This window comes from Pseudopodoces humilis, chromosome 6 (genome assembly GCF_049639895.1).
Source record: "Pseudopodoces humilis isolate 2021_Gansu_Grassland_sample_001 chromosome 6, ASM4963989v1, whole genome shotgun sequence".
Taxonomy (NCBI): Eukaryota; Metazoa; Chordata; class Aves; order Passeriformes; family Paridae; genus Pseudopodoces; species Pseudopodoces humilis.
The window spans coordinates 42,122,833-42,148,665 of NC_142205.1; the positions used below are offsets into that span (position 1 = coordinate 42,122,833).

The 25,833-nt window shown below is 39.2% G+C and overlaps 3 protein-coding genes across 3 annotated transcripts; 2 read left to right on the forward strand and 1 right to left on the reverse strand.

The window, feature by feature from the left end:
- The first annotated feature begins 117 nt into the window (after positions 1-117).
- On the forward strand, positions 118-5,464 carry FGG (fibrinogen gamma chain). Its single transcript, XM_005517995.3, has 10 exons — positions 118-267; positions 360-404; positions 844-1,027; positions 1,132-1,225; positions 2,189-2,319; positions 2,949-3,082; positions 3,221-3,405; positions 4,089-4,366; positions 4,700-4,869; positions 5,238-5,464. Exons 1-10 carry the CDS (start codon positions 196-198, stop codon positions 5,250-5,252), a joined length of 1,308 nt encoding a protein of 435 aa, XP_005518052.2. The 5' UTR covers positions 118-195; the 3' UTR covers positions 5,253-5,464.
- Positions 5,465-9,783: 4,319 nt separating this feature from the next.
- On the forward strand, positions 9,784-16,489 carry FGA (fibrinogen alpha chain). The gene is made up of 6 exons (XM_005517571.3): positions 9,784-9,901; positions 11,673-11,801; positions 12,659-12,842; positions 13,134-13,279; positions 14,200-15,265; positions 15,627-16,489. Exons 1-6 carry the CDS (start codon positions 9,851-9,853, stop codon positions 16,334-16,336), a joined length of 2,286 nt encoding a protein of 761 aa, XP_005517628.1. The 5' UTR covers positions 9,784-9,850; the 3' UTR covers positions 16,337-16,489.
- A 1,625-nt stretch (positions 16,490-18,114) lies between these two features.
- FGB (fibrinogen beta chain) lies at positions 18,115-25,061 on the reverse strand. The gene is made up of 8 exons (XM_005517570.3): positions 24,909-25,061; positions 23,153-23,356; positions 22,209-22,392; positions 21,425-21,652; positions 20,713-20,826; positions 20,048-20,170; positions 19,567-19,852; positions 18,115-18,709 (listed from the first exon to the last, which is right to left on the reverse strand). Exons 1-8 carry the CDS (start codon positions 24,981-24,983, stop codon positions 18,481-18,483), a joined length of 1,443 nt encoding a protein of 480 aa, XP_005517627.1. The 5' UTR covers positions 24,984-25,061; the 3' UTR covers positions 18,115-18,480.
- Positions 25,062-25,833: the final 772 nt, after the last annotated feature.

Sequence of the window (25,833 nt, forward strand, 5' to 3'; positions counted from 1 at the left end):
TCTGAAAATGGGAGGAGTGTATGTGCAAATTCTGGGAATCCACCTCAAATCCCTACCCCACCTCTTCCCACCACCTCCCAGTGCCCGCCCCCAGCTTCAGCCTGCTGCCTTAAACTGCTGCCACCCCGTGCTAGGTTGAACACTCAGGGCTGCTGCCTGCACAGCTGAGCCGGGCGGTCGGGTGGGACAGACACGATGGGGCTGAGGTTGTGCAGCTGGGCTCCCCTGGGGTCTCTCCTGTCCCTGCTCTTCTCTACCAGCATGGCGGTAAGTGAAGAGACAGAGTTTAGGAAAAGTGTTAGCACAGAAAGGGATGTTGGAGAAATTCCACTAAAAATGGCCCTCTTTCTTCTCTTCAGTATGTTGCTACCAGCGAAAACTGCTGCATACTGGATGACAGATTTGTAAGTACCTGAACAGTTTTCTTTTATCTTAAGAATGCAACTAAAGCTTTCCTATGCTGATTATTAACTGGCATTATCACTTGAACCTCCTCATTGTTTTCGGTACTTAACACATGTGCTTTGCTTAAACGTGTTATTTATTGATAACGGCATATGCTTGGTAAAAGTGTACAGGAGGCTGCACAGTGGATGAAAGCACATATCCAGCAGAGGCTACAATAATGGCATGCACTGTTCTCTTGCCATAGTGTGCATATAGTGTGAAAGTAAAACTGTCTCTGAAAATTGAAATACAGCAGAAAAAGTCTGCTGCAAATGCCTGCCCTTTTTTACCCTTTATCCTTTGTGTCAGCAGTGTCTGAAAATTCCTCTGCCCAAATATTCTGCTCTGCTTTCTTTGCCCCTGGAACATTGCCAACTATTTCTCTTTACTCCCTAGGGTAGTTTCTGCCCAACAACTTGTGGCATTGCAGATTTCCTTAGTAAATACCATCCCTCTGTGGATATTGACCTGTTGGAAATGGAGAGAATTTTGCAGCGGATTTCTAATGCCACAGTAACAGCAGACCATCTGATTGAACACATCCAAGGCCTCTATCCTTCAGACAAGCAGACATTACCAAGTGAGCATATAAAAATAAGTGCACAACTGAAGAATATTATTTATGTGGTTTTCTTTTTTTAATTTGCCTAACTCCAATTATTTTGTACATTTTCTGTTTTATAGATTCAATTGATGATTTCACTCAAAAGTCCAGGAAAATAATTGATGAAATTATCAGATATGAGAACACTATATTATCTCATGAAACTACTATACAGTAGGTATCTCCCACTTCTTTTATTAGTGACAATACAAATTGTTTTCTTTCTGTTCTTTTGTCAAGTGCCAAAAAGCCTCTCTCAGAAAGGTTTTGTTGTGCTCTTGTGGACAGCTCTGCCCACACTGTCATTAGTAGCTACCTAGCAAGACACAGAAGGATCATGAAGATCTGATACTGACTTCTCTGCCCACCTGTATAAACCAATAATTGTGCAAGAAGTGCAAGATAAGAATGTAACGAAGCCTGGCAATATTTTTATTTATGTTTCTTCTGCTGTGCCAGTTATCCCTAAATTCTTTTTCGTAACCTTTGGATGTCATGAGTTTTTGCTGTAAAGTAGAGTATGTGGAATATTTATGCAATTATTCACTCTGGCCAATTTTTCTGCATATATCCATGAAAATTAACTCAGTTACCTAACTCTAAATCATAAGTATCTATAAACTCAGTGATAGTCTTTTATAAGTTCACATTGCAAATAAAATTGCAGATATCATTAACGTTTCTAAATCTTAAGGATATGTTTTTTGACAGATCTCCACTTCTATGATATTATGTCAAAGATTATTTGGATATTCTGACACTTACCGCAATTTATTTAGAGCACTTATGTTTTACAAATACATCCATAATTGAAGAGGAGTTTATAATTTAAGTCAGGAGAGCAAAGTAAAACTTTCCATAAAATTATATTCATACATTAATTACTGATTAGAGTTTTGCTGATTAAGGTCAAGTTTTGCATATGGTTAAGTTTTGCATGAGGTTAAGCATGCACTTTTCTATTTTGCCGGTCCTTAACTCTAAATTCCAGTGCTAACAGAGGCACCCTGTTTTACAGGGGTGCATGTAGCAGCACATTAGATGCATGAGGAAAATAAATGGTCCAGGGAAATAAATGTGGATTACACATTCTCAAATGGCCAATACAATAACCCATTTTTATGTCTCTCTGTCCAGAGAGTTGACAGACATACATATAATGAACGGCAACAGGATCACAGAGCTGACAGAGAAGATTGCCCAGCTTGAGGTACTATGTCAGGAGCCTTGCAAAGACAGGACTGAAATTCAGGAGACAACTGGAAGAGGTGTGCAAAATGCTTCTTGTGTGGTGGAGGGTTAATGAAGCTACAAGTGCTGCCGCTTGGCATCACATCAATGATTTATTTGTAATCTTATGGGTCATAGACTTCTGCAAAGATATATAAAATCGCAAATTATAAGACCAGTCAGTACAAGTTTGATGCTCTGCAGGCAAAGATTCAGGTGGAACATTGTTCTTGCCTGACCTTTTTGGCCAAAGTACGATTATCCCAAAATGTGTGCTAAACATGAGGGACATGACTAGAGTTTCCATGGACCTGGGACAAAGAGAAGATAACTCATTACCACATTTCTACTAAGCCATGTGGGGAAAAAATAAAATTATTCCATTAGGTTGAGAAATGTCTTTCTTTGTTGCTGTAGAAATCAATGCAATGACTATGTTTCACACTGCCTAAACTCTACATGACTTTCACCTTACACAAGTCCTGTGACCCTCAGTAGGATTTTTTATGGCCATGACATTGAAGTATGTGGACTAAATAGCTAACTTGGCAACAATGGTATTCAGATAAATTGCATTTCTTGCACTAATAAAGTTATAATATAAAATAAATGAAAGGATAGAATTGTAGCTAGATTGAAAATTATCTTTGGAATATCTTTACTTCAGATTGTCAAGACATTGCAAACAAAGGTGCAAGGAAAAGTGGTCTGTACTTTATCAAGCCTCAAAGAGCCAAGCAGTCATTCCTAGTCTACTGCGAGATTGACTCATATGGCAATGGCTGGACAGTACTACAAAGGGTATGCCACTTTGTATTATTTCTATAAACAAACTTATTGCATCAGCACTGTTTTTATTTACCTAGATATGATACATATCTTTTTGAATGAGGTTTCTAATTTTGGTTTTGGTGTTCTTTGATTTTTTTTTCCCCCCAGAGACTGGATGGGAGCGAAGACTTCAATAAAAATTGGGTTCAGTACAAGGAAGGATTTGGACATCTGTCTCCAGATGACACCACTGAGTTCTGGCTGGGCAATGAAAAGATGCATTTAATAAGTACACAGTCCACTCTGCCATACACCTTACGAATAGAGCTGGAGGACTGGAGTGGCAAAAAAAGGTATTTGGTTAGGATGCTTCTGAAAATGACAGCTTAAAACCTACTGCTCCCACTGCTGCATCAGTTTGTACTGATAAAAGTTCTCTCCTAAAAAATTATGAACCCTTAGACCAGCTAACCTGTGCATGGAACTGCTTTGGCTCCTGAACTTACAGGTATGACAGTAGTCACTGGTGTGTCTTGTTGCCAGACATATGTTCCTGTCAGAAGGCTATCAGCATGCATTCTTCATGCTATCAGCACTCATTTATTAGGCAGAAGGAATCTGTTTCTTCTCTTCAAGTTTCTTTGTCTTACATATCTTATGGACTGCATTATCATTATAGGCCCCTTCTATTTTGTTCTGTTCTCTTCTATTATTTTATTTTTTATTTCTATCTCTACTATGAACCTGGAAGATTATGTATATATGTGTGTGTGTGTGTGTGTGTGTGTATGTGTGTTGACAGTGTAGATATTTCATACATCACTGAAGACTAGAGGTCAGAAAATATGTCTGATATTGGAGCAAAAAGGTGATAGGATGTGTGTCACTGAACCCACAATCACATAAAAACAATTCCTTTTAAAAGGCTAGGATGCAATCAATGCCTTTTCTGCAGTTTTAACACTGACATATTTTTCATTAGTGCATGTGCTGGGAATGCAGCATGCTCATATTCAGCACTGCCCTCTGTTCACAGCACTGCTGACTACGCTGTATTCAGAGTGGGAAATGAACAAGACAAGTATCGACTGACTTACGCCTACTTCATCGGGGGTGAAGCCGGGGATGCCTTTGATGGATATGATTTTGGAGATGACCCAAGTGATAAATCCTACACCTACCACAATGGCATGCGGTTCAGTACCCACGATAATGACAATGATAACTATGAAGGCAACTGTGCTGAGCAAGATGGATCTGGGTGGTGGATGAATAGATGTCATGCTGGCCACCTTAATGGCAAATACTATATAGGTAAGGTGTCTTCTCAGTGCTTATAGCCCAGGACACCACATTTCAGTGACAAACACATTTCTAGAGTACCCTTTGCCTTCTGGATTTTCCAATCTGGTGTAGCCCTTTCTTTGCAATAGTTGTTAACACCAGTAGTAGTAATTTATGACTGCTCTCCATTCCAAAGTGTGAGAATCAATCCTGAGAGAAACAAAATAGGGTGAGAAAGGCAGTGAACAGGGTCTGTTAGGACACCCAGGGATGCCATGGAGGTGTCAGGACTAGAAAAATGTATGGGCACAGTAACCATTTTAGAAAGCAACCAACTGTTTTGCTTCAACTGTTTTTTCTTAGGTGGTGTGTACACATCAGAAGATGCTGGTCCATCTGGATATGACAATGGCATTATCTGGGCAACCTGGCGTGACCGGTGGTACTCCATGAAGAAATCAGCCATGAAAATCATCCCATTCAACAGACTGTCAGTAGATGGACAGCAGCACAACTTAGGCAATGTCAAACAGGTTCGACCACAGGGGATACTTAAAATAAACACAGAACACTGTAATAATTTCAAACACTGAGCATGGGCAGCTGAAATTAAGTCCATTGCATCTTAGAGAAGTTGGCTTTGTTTACCATTTTGTTACAGAACTATTAGTACTTTAATTTTAGTGCACCTTCTACAATTACTGTTTCTTTCAATGGATAGATAAATGGATAGTCTCATGATCAGGAATAATCCCTTGCCTTTGTGTATTTTAAATGCTACATTTTTAATTCCCAACTAATATAGCTATGTATGAACTATACTATCAACATGTCATCATAGCCTTATGCACTTCTTTCATTGGAAGAACATCAACATACTCTTTTTTTTTTTCCATTTCAGGTTGGAGACGCATAAAGGACAATTTGACAAAGACCAGTCTGAACAGGAAAAGCAAATATTTTCTGTCTTAGACACCGAAGTTAGCAAATATTACACAGTTCAGTTTTGACTATAAAACAACATTGACTGTAAGATACCCAAACCTGTTCCCTGAGAAGTGCTTACCTCTGTAGATGGTTATTTTTTCTGTACACATTCTCAATAAATTTTTGATTATTATAGAAAAAGTCTGAGCTTGTTATCTGTGGTCTAAGCTGGCCAAACAAGACAAAGAAAACTTTTGGCAGTTGGATCAAACCTACTTGATTCAGTCACCCCTGAATTTCACACCAGCAGTTTCTGCTCTTTGTTTAGAGGCATGTGTTCAACCTATTTCTCCATAAATGTGACTAGTATCCCTAAGTTTTCAAGGTTTCTAGTAAAATTGTTTGGTGACATAGATCAAAGTAGATAGCAACTTGGAAGTAGCCTGGTTTACTGATGAAGACTATTTAACTTAGCTTACCACAAAGTAATGAGTACATTTTCAGTTGGGATGTACTAGGTAGTGTCAACGACCAAGAGCAGGTATTTTACTCCAGACCATACCTATTAACAAGTTTCTCAAATTTTACTCAGAATAACTTTCATTTGCTATATGACAAATAGTATTACACTGTATAGCTATTATTCCCACATACACCTCTTTTTTTTTCAAAGTATTTAAAAATTCCTTCAACATAGTGTCATGCAACCAAAAAATGTTAAAATTTGCATCAGAAATTGATTGCATTTTACTTGCATTTTCTTCCTCTGGATCTGATAATAATTTCCCAAGTGATCCACATAAGCAAATCCACAACACAGATCACAACCAGCAAAGAGTGTGCAATGCTGTCTGAATGTACCTCCTCAAAATATGATGAGTGTTTGAGGGATTTGTTAGCAAAACAAATTAGGTTTGTGGAAAAATTCCTCAACAAAAGATACACTCAGAGCTAGAAACTATCACTATCTCAAGCTGATGCGTTAAGAAGTGAAATGGAAGTGTATCCTGGTCTTTATTTTTAGCTACTTAAGAAAGACCAGAAGTTTGCCTGATATCTCTAAATAGCACATTCAAGTGCTTTATTTTAGAGACAGGAGGACACTGCAGTGATAAAAGAGACCTTGCAGTCAGTTCAAGCTGCCTCAACAGTCTTCCAGTTTTGATGCCCAAATGTCTCTGAGGCTGAGCATCTTCCCTGGATCTGAGTCTCCACATCATGATAAACTGCCAACTCCCTCTTCTTGAGTTTTTACTCTTGGGCCAAAATTTAAGAGGAAGACAGGTTTCTCAGGAGAAAAGAAGGCATCATTAGCTAGGGTCAGATGAGGTTAACAACACCTTGAGAGGAGGGATGACACCTCCACATCAATGAACTGGTATATTTGCACAACTCTGTTGTATCCATGCAACCAGCCATGATGCACAGCTCGCTGCCAGCCTTGACACTCAATTCCTTGCCAAGCAAAGCAGTTTTCCTGAACACTTGTGCTGTAAGGCCTCTCCCATGTCTCCATGGAGCTGAAGCAGTATGTGTAGAGGCTGGAGAGAAGGCTGCAAGGGAAAGGTTGGCAAGCCCAGTCTCCTGCTGGTTCTGCAAACAGCTGCTTGAGTAGCATTGGTTGAGTCCCTTCCACTTTCTGTTTTCAATTTATGCCACCTATGACATGACTCTAGATTGATACGATTTATATATTTGCAACATGGATTTTAAAAAATATTCCTTTCACCTCTGTCACTTTGATATCTGTATTTACACACTACTAGGTCAGAATTGTTATTGGCCCTCCTGGTTTAGATTTTTTTTAGATTACATTTGCTATTGCATTGCTCATTACGTTTCTACTTGGTCAGAAGGATCAGAGCCAGTGAATCCAAGAAGCCTGGTCTTTCAATCAAGTCCTATGCCAGAGTGAGTCTGCAGGATCCCAGCCCATAGTTGTGTCCTCTGGGCCCTGAAAGAAATCTGGCAAGACTCATGCCTCTGGAAGCTCCTTCCTATGGTATCCAATCCCTTATCTATCAGAAAGAAGCTAGAAAAGAAGTCCTGTTTCTTCTAGCTCCTAAAAATTGAATACTCTCAGTATTACTTTTTGCAAGCAAGTACATTGCAATTGAACTTACTGTCCCTATTTTGTATACTAAGAGCAGAGTATATGTCTGTTTTCTAAATCATTTATTATCATACATATCTCAGACTGTAGCCTATTGTAAAAGTGACCTGTATTCAGAAAAGTCTGTACCTCTCACTTTCTGAAAGTTTATTAGAGGATTTGGTGGCCTTTCTTTCACATCTTGAGCTTGCAGTGACTCTTCCAAAGACCACTGTAGCACAAAACAGAGGAATCTCACTCCAAAGGCAAAGAAAAAAGAAAGAAAAAAAGTGAACAAGGAAGAGGTAGAGGAAGAAAGAATCAAATAAAGTGGGTGGACTGCAGGACTTCTTGTTTCCTCAGTTCTGGGATATTGCATGGGGAAAATGTGGGACAAAGTGCTGGGATTGACTAGTAATGACTTCAAAATGGTCAAGTAGTTTGAGGACCATATGAAGAGAAAGCGAAGATGAGAGCTGAGTCTGGAGGAGAATGAAGTCTGAGACAAAGCATCGAGAGAAGAGTCGTGGATGAGCAGGTAGGAGGAGCAGAAGGCACCACTTGGAAACTGGCGGTAGGGCGGGACACACGACAGCACTGGACAAACAAGGTGACGCTCACATCTAGGGCAACCAAACCACATCTACATCCCAGACTCCCCGACTGTTACTGTGGTGTTCAGCCAGGAGCAGGGCAGATGAAGTAGTGAACTGTGCTTCTGTCCTTTGATCCTGAATTAAAGTTAAATCCAAAGTTTATCTAGCTCTTGGCCTCCAGCCTTTCGAACAAACACCGACAGAAGTGACTGAATGATTGCAACATGAAAACAGAGGTATAGGCTGAAGGTCAGGCACAGACTCAGCCCCTAACTGTAAAGCCTGAGAAGCTCCTCCTTCACCCCAGCTTCCCCCAGCAGTTCCCTTTACAGCAAGCAGGGAACCTCTCTTAGCTTACCTAATGTTTATGATCAGATATCAAGTTTTTTCCAGTCCCTCTAGCCTTAGTGGCCAAGTTTTACTTGGACCAGAGTTAAGTTTACTGTGTTTGAGTGTCACCAGAGAGCTGTGCCATCCCTCAGGGTCAGAAGAGGTCTGGAACATGCTACTTGCCATGTCCCCTGTTAACCTGGTGACAAGCACCTGGAACAGCACCTAGCAAATTGTCACATCCTCTGTCAGCATGGTTGAAAAGGTAGAAATTACTACTACTATTACTACTATTGATTTTTAAGGCCTATTAAATTACAACTAGAATGTTATTATTGATGATCACAAAATTAAGCATTGACAAACTGGGAAAAGTTAGAACCAAAGTGACATATCACATCTGCATTATGAAGGATGCTTTAGTTGTTGCATAGATTGTAACACAGATAGTTAGCAAGATAGGGTGGGGCACAGTAGTCCCTTACTTACATCTGATACCCTGAAGAGCTAGATGCTATTCCTGCCCTGATCACCTAGTTCCTGTGGGACCAGAGGCAAGACACATGTCTCAGAGCTGGCTGCCAGCTGCTCTCCCTGAGCTGTGGTGCTGGCACAGAGAGACAGCTGCCAGCAACGAGATCTGCACATAGGGTGTGTTCTGAAGACTTCAGACTATCAAAATGGATCCCAAAAATTAATAGCTACTTTTTACTTAACCTTCTCACCTGGTTTCTATAACTGTGAAAAGGGGAAAGTCATGGCCAGGGAATGAATGTAATGTAGTGTAGGAAAATCCTTAAACCTTTAAGCAGTCTTTAAGCAGAGTATCATCCTACACTGAAAGGAGACTACAGCTCTGGGCAGATGCTTGCCTGTGGAGCACCATCCCCATGCTCAGTGTGAGGCAGAAGGAATTCAGTGGGAGAAATATCATATGTGATCCTGTGGTAAAGCACAGTCCATGGCTTTATGTCCAAGGAAAGCCCACAAAGGTTGTACCTGCAATTCTTGTGTTCCTGAGCATGAAAATTACCAGCTTGTGATTTTTCACTAGACTTTTGTGTCTATCAGAGAGTCAAAAATTGAGCTTTTTTGAGTTTGAGTGGGAGATTCTCTGTGGACCTCAGTATATTTTGTTCAACACCAACATGCAGGCAAAGCAATGACTTCCTTTTTCAAATATCAGCTCTTTGTTTATTAAGCTAAATGCCCATCACACTGAGTGTGTGTTTTCCAGCAGGTAAGCACTGCTGGATCCCACTAGTGCTGACATACATCTTTGTTGATTGTCCAGTTACAAGAAACAGTTTTAGACAGAATTTTTTCCTGGAATTCTTGGTGTTGCCTGCATGTTGGCGTTGAACAAACTTATCTGGAGCAAATAACACCAGAAACTTGTGCAAGAGGCCGTAAGTAATCACGAAAGGGGGAGGGGGGAATTCGGTGTGTTTTTTCTGCAAACAGAAGGGAGCATAATGATTAATCTCAGCTTTGCATTCAGGTTTAAATTGCACTAAAAGACTGGCAAAGAGCATCCTTTCAGTCATAGTTCTTGCTCTTCTCCCGAAGATGATACCTGTGAGGATCCTCTGTGTGCTCCTGTGCCTCAGCATAGCCTGGGTATGAATTTGCTTACTTGGTTCTTTTTGTATCTTTCTGTTTTGAATAGTAAGCATTTATTTAATGTTCATTCATGAGATAGATAACTTTTGTCTATCACCAGCTTGCAAAATTCAATGCATACACATAGGCAGCAACTTAGTGTAACCACTTCACTGATAAAATTTCGTCAGTATTTTTGGAGTATCCAGCTCTCCATAGTTTTGCTGAATCTGCCTGGCTTCAGGGGCAGCAAAGCAAATTCATTAACATGAATTCAAACATTCATAGGTGATTCTCTAAGTGTTAAATATAACTGGCTGGATGCTAGTGGCTCCAGCCACTCAGGAATCTTCACGTTTATTGGGATGAACTCTGCTTTCCTTTGGACAGTATTTCAGCAGGGTTTTCTACTTACAAATGGCACACAATACCTTTATTATGAAAGACATATTTATAAACAAGGATTCTTGTAGCAGCAACATCAGCTTAAACTACAGCTAAATAGGAATCAAATTATTGATAAGGACAGAGATAAACATGATTTTCAGCTGTGCTAATATAACCTTTTTTTTTTTCCCATTGAAGACTAAGTCCATAATCTTATGTTATATTCTTAACATTTTTCTTTGTGACTGTTTTTTTTTAAAGAAAATGCCTGTTTTAACAAATGACAGATAGGAAGCAGTTGGGACAAAACAGAAGCAGTCATATTGGAGTCATCAATGCCTAAAGGGCATTTTTGGATATATGTGCTACTTTTAAGAGGCACTTGGGCCACACCAAATCATTAATTAATCAGACTACTGAATTTGAATCTGCTGATTTTAATAAAGACATTCCAGTTCCTCAGAGTGGTTCTGACCCTGGAGGCTAGAATTAGGTTCACTTTCTCAACTTCAGAATTAATCATCAGTCATTATAAGAAGTAGTCATTAATATTTTCAAGCATTAATTATAATGTTTGAAAAGCACAAAAGGTGCACAGAGAATTCCAGTCAGACCTAATTGTATCTTAAGCCCTAAGGCACAGATTTCTTTAATAAAAAAAATAAAATTTAAAAAAAAATAATCTTTTACTAAGTGATAACACTGTAGGAATCCTTGTCATGTTTTATCCAGTAATTAGCTTGTATATATCAATTTTTCTTCTCAGGTTTGAAGAAAATCTCAGCATATTTATTTCTCTACTTTCCATTAGCACAGTGAAACCCATCCATCAACGAAATTGTTTTTTTAATTGTGTTAGTGGCTTTTTTGCTCTTTTTGTCAGGCAGAATTGTGCTAAAAGCTTTTAGTTACCAACTGTGATTAAAATTAGAAACGCTAATGGAAAAACTCATATATCTATAAGCTACTTTTGTGTAGACTGAAGATGGTAAAGTGACAGTAAGAATTTTAGAGTATTTCAGCTAATGGAAATTTTATTTTTAAAGTATTTAATTTTACTTTTCCAGCAGTCTAATTTCAAGTTAATTTTATATTTGCACATAGGATGAAATATTTCTGTGGAATGATATTATCATAATATACCCAGAGCATCACTAACCCTCTACATAAAAGCATTAATTTAAAGAGTTGTAAAGCTTTTTTTCTGACAAAACAAACAAAACCATATCTTGCAAGAAACGTTGGAACAAAATCCTTGCACTGTTGGGTGTGATTCTTACCGGATGGCTGTGATTGCCACCCAGCAGCTGAGTGCTTGAGTACATCAGCATTGTATTTCTGCTCCCTCCACAGCTATTCACTTAACCTCGGTTTTTACTTTTCCCCTTTGTCTTCCTGGCAGGCACAGGATGGAGGGAGTACCTTTGAACAGGTGGGTGCAGGAGTGCGTGGTCCCAGGATCGTGGAGCACAAGTCCCCGTCCAGCTGCCAGTCTGAGAAGAGCTGGCCCTTCTGTGCGGATGACGACTGGGTGAGTGATCAGCACCGGGGTGAGAGTGGGATTCGTCTGTAGGGCACCCATGGGCCTCAGCTGGATCAGCAGCTGGATCACTGCATCAGGTGCCACAGGCCAACGTGAGGTTCAGCTGTAGGTAACGCTTCAGGTCGGGGCAGCCTGCACAGATCTCCTGTAGGAAACAAAGGCAGAAAGGAAAAAATGGAGACAAAAGAAACAGGGAGAAGTTTGCACTGGTGCAGAATGAGAAGAGAAAGCAAGTCTGGAAAAGAAGGATTAAATGAAGGCTAACCCTAGGAAAACATAAGGACTATTTATTTTTGGAATTTTGGTATTGCCACTTTTGGCTTTCATAAAAGAAAGGCACCATAAAGAGTTGTGAGATAAAGAAAAGAAGTAGCTAGAAATCACATACACTCACTAGTTAATTCTTAGGAAGTCAAATTACAAGGTGCTCAGTAGAAGTTTCATAATAATTGACTAGATATCTTTGTATATAAACTATTAATTTCTTTCTTTCTTGCCTCTTGCATCTCAGTCCTTTCCTATGGTACATTTATTTGATGACTTCTTGGCAAATAGCTTAAGTCTGTCAGAACATTAAGGTTTTCTGAGGAAAACTTTACTTAAAAATGCTGACCTCTAACATCCTCCCTAACTGGATGACAGACTTCTTACAGCAGATCTTTAGAAATATATATAGACAAAAAAATCTCACCCATGAGGAACAGAGGAGAGGGGAAACTAAAGGTTTACTTGTTCCTCACCCCACAGTTACAGAAGCTTTCTGAGGATGTGCTTTGTTGATTCCATTATACAAGATGTTTACTCTTGAGGATTTTAGCACAATTATTTCCCTCTTTCAATTCTAGGGTACCAAATGTCCATCAGGATGCAGAATGCAAGGACTAATTGATGAAAAGGATCAGGAGTATAGTCAAAGAATAGACAAAATCAAAAAGCTGCTCTCAGATAATCAAAACAACTATAAGAAGTCCAATCAGATAATTGTGGAAACTGTAAATGCACTAAAACCAAACCTGGACAGTGCTCAGGGTGAGTATCTTGTGCCCAGTTTTATTATCCATTACTGAATTACTACTTTTTTGTTAATAAGCCATATGTCGTGAAAGTATGGGCTGCACTGCATATTATTATCAAGAAACGGAACAATCATAAATAATAGACTCTTAACTAGTTAGCAAAAATTAATTTAATTTTAATCTGCTCAGTACTATGAGAAGTATGTTCTCAACTATGTATTTAATTACCTATTTTAAAATATGATACATATTTAGGAAAGAAAAGCACATGGGCATAGCTGACTGTGAGGCATTTTTGTTTCAGAGCTTGATGAGACTTATGATCGCCTGTCAGGAGAACTCAGACGGAGAATTGTGACATTAAAGCAGAGAGTTGTCACTCAACTGAACAGGATTAAAGCTCTGCAGAGCAGCATCCAGGAACAAGTGGTGGAGATGAAGCGCTTAGAGGTAGGTCTCTGCTATGCACTTCCCATTCTTTCCAAGCCTTAGCTACAAAAAGGGGATCTGTCCTCTATGGTGAGCAGTGCTCCAATGGGGAGGAAACATGGTACAACTCTCACAGGATCTGACTTGCTGGGACAAATCCCTAAATGAGTTGCTTTCTATCCATCCTGGTTTTCTACTTCTGCTCTGTAGGAACCAGCTGAGTTCCGTGAGTTCCTAGTCCCATCTGCTGTTTCTCTCAGGCCACAAGGATGCTCCATCTGCTGATAACTGCTTCTGTATGAGGCATTTCTCCTCCTGTAAGGAGTTGCTGAGTAGTTAGAAAGGGACATGCTCTGTCCATCCCCAGTGCTGCTACTGCTGCCCACAGCTAGGGCTGGCATTAAAACCTGTGTTCTCAGGTTACAACCAGCTCTTCTGATGGTAATGCAGGGAAAAGTCCTGGCACAAAGAGTGGTTTTGCTCAAAGGCTCATTTAGATTCCTAGAACAGAAATCCATAATTTGTATCATTTGAGAAAGCAATGGTAACCTCAAGCTGTCAGACCTCACAGCAGGGCCATGACAGAATCTTCCCCTCTCTTTGGAGGGCCCATTTCTGACCCAATCCCCATGGACCAATTCTGCAGCACCCTTTCCAAAACCAGGAAGACACCTCTAAATCCCAAAAATAAAGGAAGCAGAAATTGGGAACCTTCTACAATGTTCTTTTCCATGGAACTCATGTGTATGATGCCATTGCACACATTGTATTTACAATGGAAATAAACCTATGACAACATCAAAAACAACCTTTGGAAAAGCTCAGCTGTAGGTGGGGGTTATTAGGGCAGCTTTCACCTTTCCCCTGTTCAGTAGAAGATATCCTTGCCTGAGAAAGTCAGGAAAGCTCCCTAACCAAATTGCTTCTCTCTGGTTATGCAGGTGGACATTGATATTAAGATACGAGCTTGCAAAGGAACCTGTGCTAGAAGTTTTGATTACAAGGTGGACAAAGAAAGCTACGACAACATCCAGAAGCAGCTTGCCCAAGCCAACTCCATCAACTTGAACCCAGAGCTTCAAACAATTCCCTTAAGCACACTGAAAATGAGACCACTTAAGGACTCTAGTGTTCCTGATCATTTTAAGCATAAGCCTCTGCCAGAAATGCAAGCTCTGAAAATAATTAATGACATCAAGCAGATGGAAATGGTGTTAGAAAGACCAGAGACAGATGCGAAATCCTCTCGAGGCGACAGCTCATATCACACAGCAGAATCAAGGGCAGATGAGACTTCATACACCAGCAAATTAGCTAATCCTGCTCATGGGAGAGAAACCCTTAGTCTGGGAGACAAAACCTCCAGTGTTCGTAGATGCACCAAAACTACCACCAAAAAAATTGTTGCCGGGCCTGATGGCCCTAGAGAAGAAGTAGTTGAGAAAACAGTTTCTTCTGATGGCTCAGACTGCTCCTATTTACATGGAAATGTTGGAAGGGAAGGGAGCACCTATCATTTTAGTGGTGCAGATGCCTTGCACAAGCTAGAGACTGTATTCCCTGAGTTAGAGTCATTTTTTACCCCTGACTCTCCATCCACTGCTACTAAGCAGGCTAGTAGATCCAGCAGCTTCACAACCAGCAGACACACTACTGGCACAGGCAGTAGCCACACAGGTACAGGAGTATCCAGTCATTCAGGGACTCATGGGGGAAAAGACAAATTTGGAGACTTAGGAGAGGAGGAGGAAGATGACTTTGGAAGACTTCAGCCATCTGGATTCCCATCTGGCAGTGCAAGTCACTCCAAGACCTTAGCAACCAGCTCTTCTAGTTTCAAGAACAAGGGAGGCTCTACTTTTGAAACCAAATCAGTAAAGATCCGTGAAATAAATGAGCGGCTAGGTGGGTTGGAACATGATCAGAGTGCAGAGGATACCCCAGACTTTCAGGCACGCAGCTTCAGACCATCAGGAGGGAAGCGAAGGACACCCAGCACTGGGAAAGGTAGTTATTGAGGTAGTGGAGCTGAACTCCATCCATAACCAAACTGACACGTTGATTTTAGATACTGTAGTACAACAGTATAATGATTAAATGCAAGCACTGTGTCTGTTTGTTACCACCTCAGAAACAAAAGGGAAAATATTTCATTAATACTTGGGTGTTACATAGAAAATTCACGATTTAAGAAATATGTAAAGTTTTCTTTCCTGAATTCTTTTTAATGTTGCCTGTCACTATACCTAGCATAATCCAAGAAATGTCTAAGAATTTTGCTCTGAGCTATTGGTATTTGGATTCCTCTGAACCTTTTATTAAATTTTGCTGATAACTTCTGTCAAACCAGATCAACTTTTTTTTTTAGACTGTGATGATATCCGCCAGAAACACACTTCTGGTGCCAAAAGTGGCATTTTCAAAATCAAGCCAGCGGGATCCAATAAGGTTTTGTCAGTTTATTGCGACCAAGAGACCACTTTGGGAGGATGGCTATTGATCCAACAGAGAATGGATGGATCAGTGAATTTTAACCGGACCTGGCAAGACTACAAGAAAGGTTTCGGCAGTGTGGATGGCAGGGGGCGAGGAGAGTTTTGGCTGGGCAATGAAAACCTACACTTGCTGACACAGAATGATACTCTCCTTCGGGTAGAGTTAGAGGACTGGGATGGAAATGCTGTGTTTGCAGAGTATCTCGTACAGGTAGGGTCTGAAGCTGAAGGGTACACCCTCACCGTGTCTTCCTACGAGGGTACTGCTGGGGATGCCCTGATCACAGGCTGGCTGGAAGAGGGCACCGAGTACACGTCCCATGCCCAGATGAAGTTCAGCACCTTTGACCAGGACCAGGACCACTGGGAGGAGAACTGTGCCGAGATGTATGGGGGGGGATGGTGGTACAACAGCTGCCAGGCTGCCAACCTCAATGGCATTTACTACCTGGGGGGCCATTACGACCCCAGGTACAATGTCCCCTACGAGATCGAAAATGGCGTAGTCTGGCTGCCATTTAAAGCCTCTGACTATTCCCTAAAAACTGTTAGAATGAAAATCAGGCCCATAGAAACCCTGTAGAAAGACAAGCCTTTAATGCATGTTATGAATACAAGTTGAAAAGATTTTTTATATATGTATGTATGTACGTATGATGTACCTTTACCCACTGAATTTAAAGGCAACTGAGCACATTTGGAAATTAAAAAATAAACAATGATCAATTATCAACAAGACTTTTTTGATCTTATTTTTAAATGACAAGGAAATACTGATTTAAAACACCTTTTATATGAACTTTGTCTATGTCTTTGGCAGCTCACACCTTGACTTTGAGATAAAAATTTTTAATTTTAATTATTTACTTTGTTTTAGGAGTGTTAAAGAAGTAAAGATATTTAGAAGTATGTTCACAAGGAAATGCTGCCTCCACTGACATGGACTGTGAAAGTCTAACCAAGTTCAACATTCACACTCTCATTTCCATTTCAAGGGGGGCACAACAGCAGTGGCAGACAGCTCTCAGACAGAACCAAGGGTGGTGTGGGCTCTCACTTTTGTCACACACCTAACATGGAGTACACAAAGAATGCATGCATTTTAGGACTCACTTTTAAGAATCTCCTAAGCTTTGATTTTATAAATATGGACATAGATCTTCCATCCCACTGATGAATCATAGCTCACCATGCATATTTGTAGCTTCAAAATAAGACAACTCCATGATAACTCATCAAAATGCAACTCCCAAAACAGGCTATTTTCTAGTAACCACTAAAAGGTCACTCTAACCAGAACAAGTAAGTTGAGGAGCCACCCGAATATTTCTCAGCACATGTGCCAAGCAAGAATTCTTCTAAGGGTAATGGGTTTAAATCAGCTTGCTGACAGTGTGTGGTAAGGATCTTCTAGAAAAAAGCTGTCTGCATCGAATATCAGTTATATTGGTCACACAATTACAGAAGACCACATTGTATTTACCTTTATGCCTTATGGCATAAAATTATACAAGTATTTTCACTGTTTAATATTTCTGTGCTTCTAGAAAGAAGCATGAACAAACTTCCTCACCTCTAATCTCACTGATGTGTTGCATACCATTTAACAAGATCATCAAATACTGGAAAGCAGCTCATTTTAGCCTTTTTTTCAGTGCTTCTCAAATACAGCCACTGTGTAACCTTTTCAGAAAGATTGCTGAAGAGCAAAGACATCTTTACACTTAAATGTGAGGAGGTGTCTGTGCTTTTGGAAAAGAGGTTTCCACTTGCACATTATGTTTTTGTTCCTTAGCCTCATTGGAAGCTTGCCTGTGTGGATGCTGAACATTTGTGATCCTTTAGTGAGAAGCTGCCGTTATGTCTCCTTCTTGTCCTCTTGGGCTTCACAGATTAAATAAACACTAAAGTTTTCAGGTGGGATCCATCCACCCCTAGTGATCTTTGCAGAGGAAGGCAGACCCCTTTGAGAGATGTTCATCCTTTCTACGAGGGTGGGAAGTCTTGTCTTTGCTCAAAGGGAGCATAGACTGCTAGGTTTGATGAAATACTCAACTTCCACTACTCTGTGACTGGACACATTGATTACTCTAGTCCCATGATAGGGATTTTGTGAAAAACACATATGTGTGAAAGCAAGTATGGCCCAGAAAAGGTCATATTTTATCCAGAAACAGGATTTGAGCTAAGGGACTAGTGACCTACTCATTTGTTCAATATTCTTTTCACTTTTATTCCATCTCAGCTTGTTACACAAGTAGTTACTTTTATAATATAAAAGAAAACAACTGTCTCTTTTTTAGTGGAATGAGCTTCTTTCTCCCCAGATTATGCATAAATACTTAAGAATAATATGAAGAATACTTTAGTTTTAAGACTTTATTAACTTTTAGAAAACATTTAGAAATAATCCTCTGCCTCTTTAAAAGAGATAAAAATGACCTTTGTAAAAGAGTGAAACAAGTTGGTTTTATTTTATCAATGTTATTCTATAATAGCTAATTCTCTCTTGTGAACAAATGAAAACTGGAAAAAATACACTTGTGAGTTATTTTCATCAGACAGATTTAGATTTACGTTTGACACAGCTTTTCACTTTAGGTCACAATACGGTTGTATGTACAATTTGGTTCTTGTATGTAAAGATAAGACTGAGTACCATGCTAAAAAGATAACCATGTACAAATACTAAAAGGAAATCCCTGATTCTGTACATTTTTATAATGGTTACTGTGGAAAGTATGGCCGGATTTTCATGCTCATCTTCTTCATTGAATACCATGACCCTTTCCAGTTCATCCATACAACACCATCATCTGTCCCATGTTTTGCCATGTCCCAGCTGTAGGTCCCTCCCCAGTAGTATCTGCCATTGGGGTTGGCTGAGTGGCAGCGGTTGTACCACCATCCACCACCATCTTGTTTGGAGCACTGTTTTCTTGGATCTAAAGTTAACCTGATGAAGGGGGAAAAAAAAAAGGTGTTGAGAGTGACATCTGTAACATAGGCTAACATATCAACAGAGTACACATACCGTAATAAATAAATTTAAATAAATGTAAGTCCTCTCTGAACTTTCTATAAAGAATTGACCATCACAAGTGTGTACTACCTGGTGCACTCAGAAAGTAAAGCAGCTAAGAAAAACAAATCAAATTTTAGTTGCACCTCTTTGGGAATATCATTTTAGTTTACTGATTGATAACTATGGTTACTTGCAGTTCATAATGATAATTAAAATATCAATGAAATTTAAAGAGAGAAAGCAATGAGAAATGTATGTCTTCTCCAACATAAACAATTCCTTTATTCATGAATATGTAATCAGGTATTAAGCACAGATTAGAGATACTAAGTGCTCTATTATGTACTTTACAACTGAGCTCCTGTCTTCTGAGTAGGCAGAACATTGCTTTTTAAATGGACATGCTACCTGCCTCTTTCTTCAGGACCTATTATATTTTACTGGAGTGAGTACCAATATTCCTATTTAGTGTCCTCAGCACTGCTGCTGTCAGTCTCTGACCATGAACAGACTGCATCCAGATTTGCTGCTTTTTCTTTGGTAAGTCATTCATGGAATCAGTAAAATTCAGTGTGCTTGCTTCTGACTTGTGGATTGTCACTAACCTAATATATACTTCTTCCTGTCCTTGGCTGTGCCAAGAGAACTGCATAGACATTTAGCTGGTAACTTGACAGGATATAACATATTTTGACATACTACAAATGCTATGAAAACTAATGGCAAATTACAGAACTATTCTATATTCAGCTCTGTTTTTATTTTGAATGGCTAGTGCAAGTACATACCATCCATCATTGTCTCTGTCGTAAGTACTGAAGTACATGCCATTGTGAATTGTCATTGTCCTGTTTTCCCCATGCAATTGGGAAGCTCCATCCATCAGCGCGTTGCCTGCAGTGCCTTTGTAGTTACTAACTGAAAGCTGATACTTGTTTCCTTCATTCTGTATGGTGAAACCTCCATAATGAGCCGATACTTTATCACCATTCCAGTCCTCCATTTCAATTAAAACTTCAGTGGGCCCTATTTTGGTAAGCTGGCTGATCTTGTCATTTCCAAGCCAATATTCACCTGAGAAGCAACAAGTGAGATTTCTGTGAAACAGACTTCACAATATATTTCAAGTATTCACAATATACTTTATTATTTGCCTATAGGTCTGCTGGAGCGCATTAGTTAATTTTGAAAAAATCTAAGAGCCTCAAAAAATAGGAGAAAATGGTTTCAGTAAGAACAGCTCTTTGCATTTTACACTCAGTGTTTTACCTGGTGTATCACAGTAGTTCTTCCCTCCACTCTTTGCAACATTTCCAAATCCTTTTTTATACTGATCCCATACTCTTCCAAAGTTAACACTGCCATCCTGGCGGTTCTGAATCAAAGTCCAGCCTGCACGAGCAAGAATATTTAGATTAAATTACCAGTTTAATGCTCCAAAAAGGAGCATTAAACATTAAGATACAGTCTTTTTAACTTCACTTCAGGACCAGAGGAGCATAGGGCTTCCTTGCAGCAAGTCCTTCACTGCTTTTGAGCTCAGCTTTGCCCCTTTTGGTCTCACTTAAGTAGAACCTTGCTTCATAAGGAAAGGTGGGAAAAGCAGAACTTGAAGGACAGCCCTGGTCTTTTGTCAAGTGCTTTGGAGAAGGGTAAGAAATGAGCCATGTTGTCCTGGTCTGACCACCTATGCACCATCCATGATGGTAACATACATACATAATTTATTTCCAGTTTCACAATAGAAGTATCCTATTCTCCATCAGCAGATGACCTCAAGAAGACTTCCCTGAATGAGTCAATCAGATTTAATTATTAAGTAATTACAAAAGGTATAATTTCATATTTCTTTGTATAAAATAGAAATTACTAATATGATTTATTGGTAGCATTGATAAATTAATATTATAACAACATAGCTATTTCACACTAACCTCCATTATCTGTTTCCATGTCACAGTATACTCTGTACGGTTTGACGAAAGGATCTGGCTGGATGAGGTACATTTCAGATGTCTCGCCTCCCTTTCTGATGATATCCTCACATTCTGCAAGAATAAAACAGAAACTATTACTGAAAGATCTGTGAACTTCAACAGTCTTCTTATCTTTTGGTTTGCTGTTATACAGGGACAGTTTTAAATGTCTGTAGATAGTATTTTACTTTCATCTTGATTTCTGTAATACATCAAGTGAAAGAATCATGGAAGAAAGAATACTGCACTGTGCAGCTTTTCCAAAGAGGAATTTCTGAATCTTCAAACTAAGTGATACAACACTGTATACCTTACAGTGACTTCCTGAACTAGACAAGCTTGTGAAAGAAGCTTTCAAAGAAGCTTCTTCCTTGACTGAAAAAAAAATCAAGAGTACAACTATGATAGTCACATAAGTATCACCTCTACCCTACAAAAACCCTGAAGCATGTATTTCTCTAAAATGCTACCGATCACTTGCAAAGACTTATAGTGGACAGATCTTTGGTCTGACCAGTATAGTAATCCAGAAAAGAATTTTATTTTTTTATCTAGAATCACTTTCCATCTTTCCTAATATCCTAATCAATTGTACAGGCTTCAGATGCATCCATCAGTTTGAACAGTGACATAAATGGGAGAAAAGATGTCATTATAGCTGAATGAGTACCTTTGCCTGAAACCACAGGAATATTGCAGGAAACCGTACATGGGGAACGGCAGTAGTCCACCTGAGTTGCAATGGCATTTTCCAGTTTTTGTATCTTTTTATGTAAAGAATCCACAACTGCACGAAGGACCCTGAGGCTGGATGGGATGTTATTGTCCAGATTATCCTTTATATAATTATAGTGCAATTCTACTTCTGTGTTGTACTGAGAAAGTAAATCATCATTGTCTAGAAAAGCATAGGGATGAAAAACAGTTAGGAAATGATGAAGAGCAATTTGTAAGTACAATTTGAGATGCCACTAGGAAGGAAGGCAGGAAGGGCATTTCTTTTCCTTACTTTTCTACAGTGTGCAAAAACTATGCAGATACTCTCAGGAAAGTGGTACATGTGTACTGTTGTTTCTTTGCTAGCTAATAGATTTACCAGTGGTGCTTTACTCTGCCAAAAAGCAGTAATTCCCTTCTTTCTGGGGAGCTATGGTGTCAATCCAGAGGCTGGTCATAAATGGATCGGATGGACATACGAAAACAGGTAAGGGGAACACAAGAATGATGTATGTTTAGAGACCTCATATGAATCTTGGCTTAATATGAGATCCATTCCTTTGCCTCTCTCAAAGGATGTTTTTTAAGATTTAAGAGGTCACAGTCACAGAACCCTGCTTTGCTAGATATTCCATGGTACTTTTAATTTTTTTAAGAAGTCTCACTAACAAGTAACTGTAGGAATGCCAATAAAATTGCAATACCATTTACACTCATAGTTCATAGAAATAGCATACCTTTTCTTTGTTTTTGCCTCTTTACCAATTTATCTTCTAGAATGGTCACATATTCATAGAAAGTTGAGGAGCTCTCCGAAAGTGTGTTCACTTTAACTTTTAGATCATTAATAACTGCTTTCACATTTCTTTCCTGTTTTAACAGTGTAGTTCGCAGCTCACATCCAGTTGGACACATCACTCCCTTAAAGAAAGGAGGAAAAAGGGCTGTGAATAAAAGCAAACAAGTTCTAGTCCCATCAGTGAACATACCTTTGAACACAGCAAAGAGTTTGTAATGGGAGAACGGGAATTTCAGAATCTAAATAAACTTTAACAAACATCATTTGTTGGCAACTTCCACACTCAAACTTGTGCTCAGTCACTAAGATGCCTCTCAGCATTGTTACAGCTTGTGTTTTCCAGCAGGGATCATGGCAGAGACAGTGTAATAGACTGCTGCAAGGCAGCAAAGGGTGTGCTGGATGTCAGCATGCTGGTATGCTGTCCCATAAGAGCTGCAGCAATGACTGAGGGTAGACTAGACCTACATTTTGAAACTAATTTTAAGAACGACATGGAAGGTTGGGGTTTTTTTTTGGTCCCTAGGGTTCCTTAAGATTGCCTGAAACTGAATCCAGCACTTCTGCAGAGGTTTTTCCTGTCCTTAATAGTTAACTGTGCAAAGCCAGGTGGAAGGCACAGTCTAACCCACAGACACTTCCTTTCCTGGTTTACGGTTCAACTCCCATCTCCCCATCTTTGCTGTAGGCTGACTATGCCACCAATCCCATGGCCTCGTTACCCTTCTGAATGCAGTCCTAGAAAACCCAAGCAAAGTGAGGAAAAGCTGGACTGCTTTAAATGCTTTTTTTTTTTTTTCTTTGGCAAGGAAAACTCTGTGTTGGGTGTACTAGAGGGAAAGGACAGTATGTCACAAGCTGTCTCAACAGCCAGACACCTACCAGCTCCTCCAGCGCGTGCTTGCAGCCTCCAGCATCAGGATAGACGGTCCTTTCCTTCTTGTCCACCGCCTTCCCCCGCTTTGGGGGCCGGGCCCGGTATCCAGCCCCGCTGATGGGAGGTGCCACAGGTGGGAGTGTGGGCACCATTTCACGCCTTTTGTCCACAGGTCGGTGGCCCCGAACGTCCAGCGCAGGGCTGTCATCCTGCATAGCCAAGGGGAGATGAAACTCTCTGAACCTGGAACTGCTATTGCAAAACAGGGTGCACAGGGTGGAGGCATCCATTCAGCACTCTTTAGTATTTTAAACAGCAAGGAAGACCAGGGAATGGAATGAAAAAGCCATAATGGAAATATTATACTGACATTACAAAAAAGTAATTGCTATCCCCTCTCTTGTAGGAATAGTCACTCTTCATAGCTAGATATAGATACACTAAAAAGTCTTGAAAAAACTTAAAAAGTTTTTAAAGAAAACAAAGTAAAACAGTAGTTCAATAGCCAATTTTGACCAAGGAATAAATGTTACATAGTTCAGAGCTGCTAAGCACCATGAAACTTCAAGCAGTAGACTACAAAAAAAAAAGTAATTACACATCCTTGGGGCTAAGAAGCATATTCAGGAGCACTTTTTCAGTGCCCCAGTTTTTTTATTGGGCTCCAGGAATATTTGTCAGGTCTCAGAAAATCAGGCCACAGTCAAATACATCATTAGGTCTCAGGCCACATACAAGCTGTTAACTGGTGAAATTGGGAAAACCATTTAATAACATCTCTCAGATTAGGTTTGTAGAGATCTCTCTGATGCATACATTCCCCAAAACCTGCCAGAAATGGCCAAGTCTAAGAGGCTAAGCAAGGAAAACAGGCCTGGTCCCTAAGCATATTTTCAAACAAAACCATTTGAATTAATAGTTGTTTGAGCTACTGAAACAAAACCTACAGCCATTTCTAATCCCACTCAGATTTAGCTCCAAATAACAAACGTTTGAAAGGATCCAGCATCAGAGGCTTCATGTAGTTTTAAAAATAAACAGCATACAAATCACAGAATTGCTGAAAATGATCTAACACGTTAGTGTTACCAGTAGTCAATATGCAGACACACATGCTTAGATTGTCAGAAAGTCTGACACCAGACCATTTTAATTTTTACAAGGATTTTCAAACTATAAAAAAGTGTACCAAAATTCTAAATTGTTTCAAAAAAAAAATTTTACTTATACAAATATATTAATATATTAATATACTAAATCGTTATTTTATATTTATTCTCATTGCTTTTCCTTCTGTTTAGCAATTGTTACCTCTTAATTTCCAATGTTAAGCTGTATGACCTGGTAGTTTGTTTGGTTTTGGGTTTTTTAATGTCTACTGACTATCCAGAAAAGTTTCTACTATCTTTGAGATAGGATATGATTAATTACACATTTCTACTCCTTTATACCTAATACTAATTGTCTGTAACATCCTATGTCAACATTTCTACATTAGTATCCTTAAATTATTCAGCTAAATAACTAATCTTACCTTCTTCATTCCCTACAGAAAAAGAAATAGGAAGAAAATATCTCCAAACTCAGAAAATAAGCAGAAATATTTTAAATATTTAAATATTTCAAGCAGAAAAAGAACATGCACTGGATTATCTTTTCCCACAACTTCTAATTTAGCTAACTTACATAATCTGAGTAAGGCATGCATGCAATTAAATTAATTATTAATGACTAACTATTAATCAATATCAGTATTACAACCTCTTCGTCATAGTCAAGAGATCCCTGGGACTGAACAGAGGAAACACAGAGCAGAAGCAACAGGAGAAGTTTCATGGTGCTGGCTTGCTTGAGCAGCTCAGTGGTCTTCTCTTTTCATCAGCTCTGACAGGGAGAGGTCTCCTCTGTTCTTTTATATATATGCAGCAGCACTAATTTCCAGCTTCACAGTGATAGGATCAACCCTTCTGAGCAATCAGAGTTTCTCTGTTAATATTCAACTCTTCACTCCGTGCCTGAATACATCAGTTGTTGAGCAATTCCTCTGGACAACTCTTATCTCTGTGTCCCAGAGACCTCTGCTGATGCTGGCATTGAATACATGTTCAGATCCTTAAAAGTACCTCCTGCTCAGATTACACAAGGTTACCATTTTCTCAAAAATCACAAGTGTTTTAAAACAGCTGAAAAGGTGAATAGCCAAAAGGAAAAAAAATAAATCAATTGTTAGGTGTCATGTTGTGATGGCTCCTTTTTATTTTCTCTGCTGAAAATGGGAATGTTTCAGAAATATTGTATTAAATGTGAAGACAACTCACATCATGCAGATTTCTGCATTTTTCTAAATAGTTTGATGGTGCCTAATAGGTATGCAAATCTTTGCACCTTTTAACGTAACAGTGAAAAAAAAGGGTATATTATATTCATTACTTTAATAATTTTGAATAAAATAAATGTTTTGATTTATTAAAGATCAGATGAATACTGTAAGGATAAGCCAATATTATTCCACTAATATAGATTTGGGATATTGTAAATGAACTAAAATAATTCAATATTACATATTAAGTTTCTGGTTTTCTGGTTTAATACCACTTTTTACAATTTAGTACAATTTAATAAAATACAGCATGAAGTTACTTGAAATCATAGTGAAATACTCAACTGAAACATACTTTCTAATGTT

Coding starts and splice junctions, on each gene's coding strand:
- FGG (XM_005517995.3), top strand. CDS start 196: ATGGGGCTGAGGTTGTGCAGCTGGGCTCCCCTGGGGTCTCTCCTGTCC. Junction 1,028..1,131: donor AGACAAGCAGACATTACCAA/GTGAGCATATAA, acceptor TCTGTTTTATAG/ATTCAATTGATGATTTCACT. Junction 3,083..3,220: donor GCTGGACAGTACTACAAAGG/GTATGCCACTTT, acceptor TTTTCCCCCCAG/AGACTGGATGGGAGCGAAGA.
- FGA (XM_005517571.3), top strand. CDS start 9,851: ATGATACCTGTGAGGATCCTCTGTGTGCTCCTGTGCCTCAGCATAGCC. Junction 9,902..11,672: donor TGTGCCTCAGCATAGCCTGG/GTATGAATTTGC, acceptor TCTTCCTGGCAG/GCACAGGATGGAGGGAGTAC. Junction 13,280..14,199: donor TGGAGATGAAGCGCTTAGAG/GTAGGTCTCTGC, acceptor CTGGTTATGCAG/GTGGACATTGATATTAAGAT.
- FGB (XM_005517570.3), bottom strand. CDS start 24,983: ATGAAACTTCTCCTGTTGCTTCTGCTCTGTGTTTCCTCTGTTCAGTCC. Junction 20,171..20,712: donor CATGGAAACAGATAATGGAG/GTTAGTGTGAAA, acceptor TTGCTCGTGCAG/GCTGGACTTTGATTCAGAAC. Junction 18,710..19,566: donor GACAGAGACAATGATGGATG/GTATGTACTTGC, acceptor CCCCTTCATCAG/GTTAACTTTAGATCCAAGAA.